The 4,017-nt window shown below is 40.4% G+C and overlaps 1 protein-coding gene across 2 annotated transcripts in view; it reads right to left on the minus strand.

The window, feature by feature from the left end:
• Positions 1-2,688: 2,688 nt before the first annotated feature.
• The window catches only part of LOC144957803 (uncharacterized), a 5,250-nt gene continuing 3,921 nt past the window's right edge, over positions 2,689-4,017 (minus strand). For both annotated transcript variants that reach the window (XM_078889236.1, XM_078889235.1), the window contains exon 2: positions 2,689-4,017. This exon is cut by the window's right edge and continues 457 nt beyond it. In XM_078889236.1, the coding sequence (XP_078745362.1) occupies positions 3,394-4,017 (624 nt within the window). In that variant the 3' untranslated portion in view covers positions 2,689-3,393.

Here is a 4,017-nt window from a genome sequence, read left to right on the forward strand (position 1 = left end):
AGCATCAGTGTATGACCGCAGCCATCGTTAAGTTATAGCCTGGCACTGAAACCCAATAAGACTGGCATTTTGACGCCATTATTTGTTTTTTTGCACCGCCTATTGAGTTGTCGTTAGTAACGCTCATGGAAACAAGTTATTTCATTGGTTGAACTATTGAATGCAACTCACGATTTGTTTTCTTTTGTGGCAAAAGACTGGCATTTTGACGTCACTTTTTGGTCAGTGTCAGGCCATAATTTTACGAAGGCCACGATAGGACCCGTTGGTGTACAACATTTTAAAACGAACATTTATCTCACGTAATATCGACATCTTTAGAAACAACGCTTAACATTGTAGGCAGGACGAGCATGTTAGACAATTTCACAATTTTTCCCGATAACAGAGACAACGCTGTTGACGGCCAGGTATTCATTTTACACCTAAGTACGGTGAGAGAATGCAAAAAAAAAAACAAAAAAAAAAGAGGCTATTCCAAAGACTCAAATACGCGCCGCTAGGATCTAGATTCGAACTCTGGACCCTCCGATCCGAAGGCGAATGTCTTACTAGAAAACCACATAGCCGCACTATATTATTATATATAATATTTTCATTTCTTCCTAAACCACTAAGAGCATAAGACACCGTTTTATTTTTGTTTGAAAACAAAGCATTTAAGACAATGACAATGATCAATACCCCGATCAATGATGATCAATAATCTTGACTATCTACATCAACAGTTCAAAAATATCCTTGTGCAAATCAAAGACCGTTTTATGGTGTGAAAAATCGATGGACGAAATGATGCTGTCCCGATACTATGAAATAATAGAGAAATAATGCATTATCAAGTGTCTATACATTGTAAGGGGCGAATTTAGTTTCTCTCTCTCTCTCTCTCTCTCTCTCTCTCTCTCTCTCTCTCTCTCTCTCTCTCTCTGTGTGTGTGTGTGTGTGTGTCTGTGTTTGTAGAAACATTAATACATCGTTTAAAAGTGAAGTAGCCGAGTGGTTAAGACATTGCGCTGCGACCCGGAAGGTCCCGGGTTCGAGCCCCGCTTTAGGTACTTTCGTTTTTTTTTTCCTTAGGCAAGATTATTAACCCCCAATTTTCTCACGTTGGACAACATGGTTTATTCCTGTGCTGTTGACATCAGACATCTTGTTTGATGAATTATCTATATTCCTTCGTGGAATGCGCCTAGGCGATGATATCTTATGATGTCGTGGCCGAAGGGCGTAAAATAAATACATTATAAACAGAATGATCATAGTGCTTTAGACAATTTAAAAAAATGATGATGGAGCATAAAAAACCCCACACGACGAGGCCTGATACTTGCTAAGGCTATGTGATCTAGTGGTAGTGGTATGACAATTGCCATCGGATTGGAATGCCCTGGGTTCGAGTCCCACGCTGAGCAGCGAATAGTTGAGTTCTCTTGTAATAGGATTCAGTAGTCTGATGTCACGCCGCCCGCAACGGCGGTCGTCATGGTTCTAAACAAAGAAAATCATTACTTTTTATTCTTCATGCTGGCTAGAACTTTTCATTCCCTTTTCATATGCCTTGTGATCAGAATGTGTAAAAGTCAAAACATGATCAAATTTATGTGTTTTTTTCCATCTGGAAACGCTTTTATGCTAGCCGGAGAAATATTTCATACGGGCGTCCGCCATTGTTCCGATAGTTTAGAGCCAGTGTTACTAAGTTACCATGCGTCATTAGGAAGGAAGTGACGTTACGACTGTTGAAGAGTAATGTAGGCCGGTCTTGCTCTAGGTATATTATGGAGCCGTTCTCTGAAATAAATAAATAAAGAACTGAAACTGTGTCAGGCGTTGGTGTTGTTTGTTTGTACACACGAGTAACAACGTCTGGAGTTTTGATGCAATATGGCACGATATGATACAAATCTGACCCCCCCCCCACCCCTTTTTTTCAATCTTGTATTTAATTCTGGATTAACATTGTTGTATTTGTTTGTTTTATGAAGAGGGGGGGGGGGGGGGGGGCAGTGGTAAGTTACGGAGGTTTCAACAATACTTTTAGGTTATTTCAGTGCTCCGTAACAATGGAGGTGATCGAGGAAAACTTGCAGATCTGAATTGAGAGATACATGGAAAGAAATGAAAAACAGACATGGGTGAAAGACTCCAAGGATAGATGGAGAAGGAGCCACAAAGTGATCAGAAGTGAACTGCCACACTCTGGGAATAATACGTATTTAAATTTTGGTCGGAAAACTCGGTCTTCCAATATCGATCGATTAAAACAAACCCCCATCTTGTCAAAAACTTTCAAACCTGGGATTTCCATGAAACCATGCGGACAGATGGCCGTCTTGAGGTGGTGGGGCACAAGTTTATTTGTGACCCATCGTCTAAAAACTTTATTATGTCGGAACGAACCAAATAATTAAAGGCCGAATTTAATTTTAAACTGGTCAAAAATATAAATTGTTGGAATTAACACCCTAAAATATGGTATCCATTCTCCTCAGTAAATAATACAAACTTAACACAAGTCTGACATTTCTGGCTATAAATTCAATTTTCAACATCTTAACCATCCCGACTTAATACCGTTTTGAGGCGAAGGGTCACATTGTATGTTATTTACAAGGGGAATACATTCCAACATAAGATAGAAATTGCCAGATGGTAAGCTGAGGTAAAGTATTCATATCAATAAAGATGGCCGCTCTGGTTGTTTATTTAGTATTTGACATGGAAAACAGCACAGATGTCTACACATATTATATTTGTAGCGCATATCACTTTAAAAAAAAATTGATGTCTTGATTTCTAAAGTTTATAATATTTACAATCATGGAATTGTCAAGACGTATGCATGTGTATTCCATTTTACACAGAGCGTTCATATTTACAAGTGAATTGATCGAATCATGAGTTTTATGTTGTTACAATTTTGAATAATTTATATAGGGAATGAGATTAGCGGAAGAGTAGCGTCCCTTGATTGGACGTCACCGGCGGAAAAGATATTAGAGAGAGAACGTCATGTTGGTTGTGCGCATGCGTCTCTCGTCCTCGCTTCCGTGAAAACGGCACGAGACACTTCACCGAAAGCGAAGACGAGAGAGACGCATGCGCAAAACCATGTTGACGTTCTCTCTGTAAGGTGACGTCCAATCAAGGGACGCTACTCTTCCGCTAATCCCATTCCCTATTAGTTTGAGACATTTTTTATATCAATATAGAGAAAATAACACATTGGGGTTAAAGACTCGTACTATTTACATGTAGTATGAAGGTTGGAAAAACCCCGGATTATATTCCATCTCCTCCTCAACTCTATAACCCGAATATGCTCGTCTGCGGCGATTACTTCCCGTCGATTTGATGCTTTGGGTGTCCATGAGGTTTAAAGACTCGTACCATTTACATGTAGTATGAAGGCTGGAAAAAACCCGGGTTATATTCCATCTCCTCCTCAACTCTATAACCCGAATATGCTCGTCTGCGGCGATTACTCCCCGTCGATTTGATGCTTTGGGTGTCCATGAGGTCAAGGTCGTCCTTGCTCTTTGATTTGTTGCTTCTTTGGCTGTCGTTTCTCTTGGACAGACCGCCAGTTGAAAAGTTGAATTCACTGAATTTTGACGCAGTGCTCGCAGACGAGATTATACTGGATTCAGAGTCCCGCCGCTTCCTCCGTCGATTCACTGGAAATTCTTCGTATACATTACCATGACTCAACCGGGCTGCCTGTTGCTGTCGTCTCTGCTCTTGCTGTAGCTGCTGTGGATTTTCCTCCCAGAATTGTTTCGACATGTCCATTGCAGTTTCTCTTTGTTCTCGCATGTTCGTGAAATTGCTATTCATAAAACCCGAGTCAATACTGGCCAGGCTATGTCTAGATTTATTCATAATGAAATCAATTCTGCTCGATCGAATTGACGGGGTTGGGCTCCGTCCGATGCTTGCACTATCGTTTTCGCAGTATGAAAATCTTACAGAATTTTCCTCGGAGTTATGTGCGTAATCTCTGAAGATAAACATGGT

Source organism: Berghia stephanieae, chromosome 12 (genome assembly GCF_034508935.2).
Source record: "Berghia stephanieae isolate SIO BIC M18660-M18661 chromosome 12, UCSD_Bste_1.3, whole genome shotgun sequence".
Taxonomy (NCBI): Eukaryota; Metazoa; Mollusca; class Gastropoda; order Nudibranchia; family Aeolidiidae; genus Berghia; species Berghia stephanieae.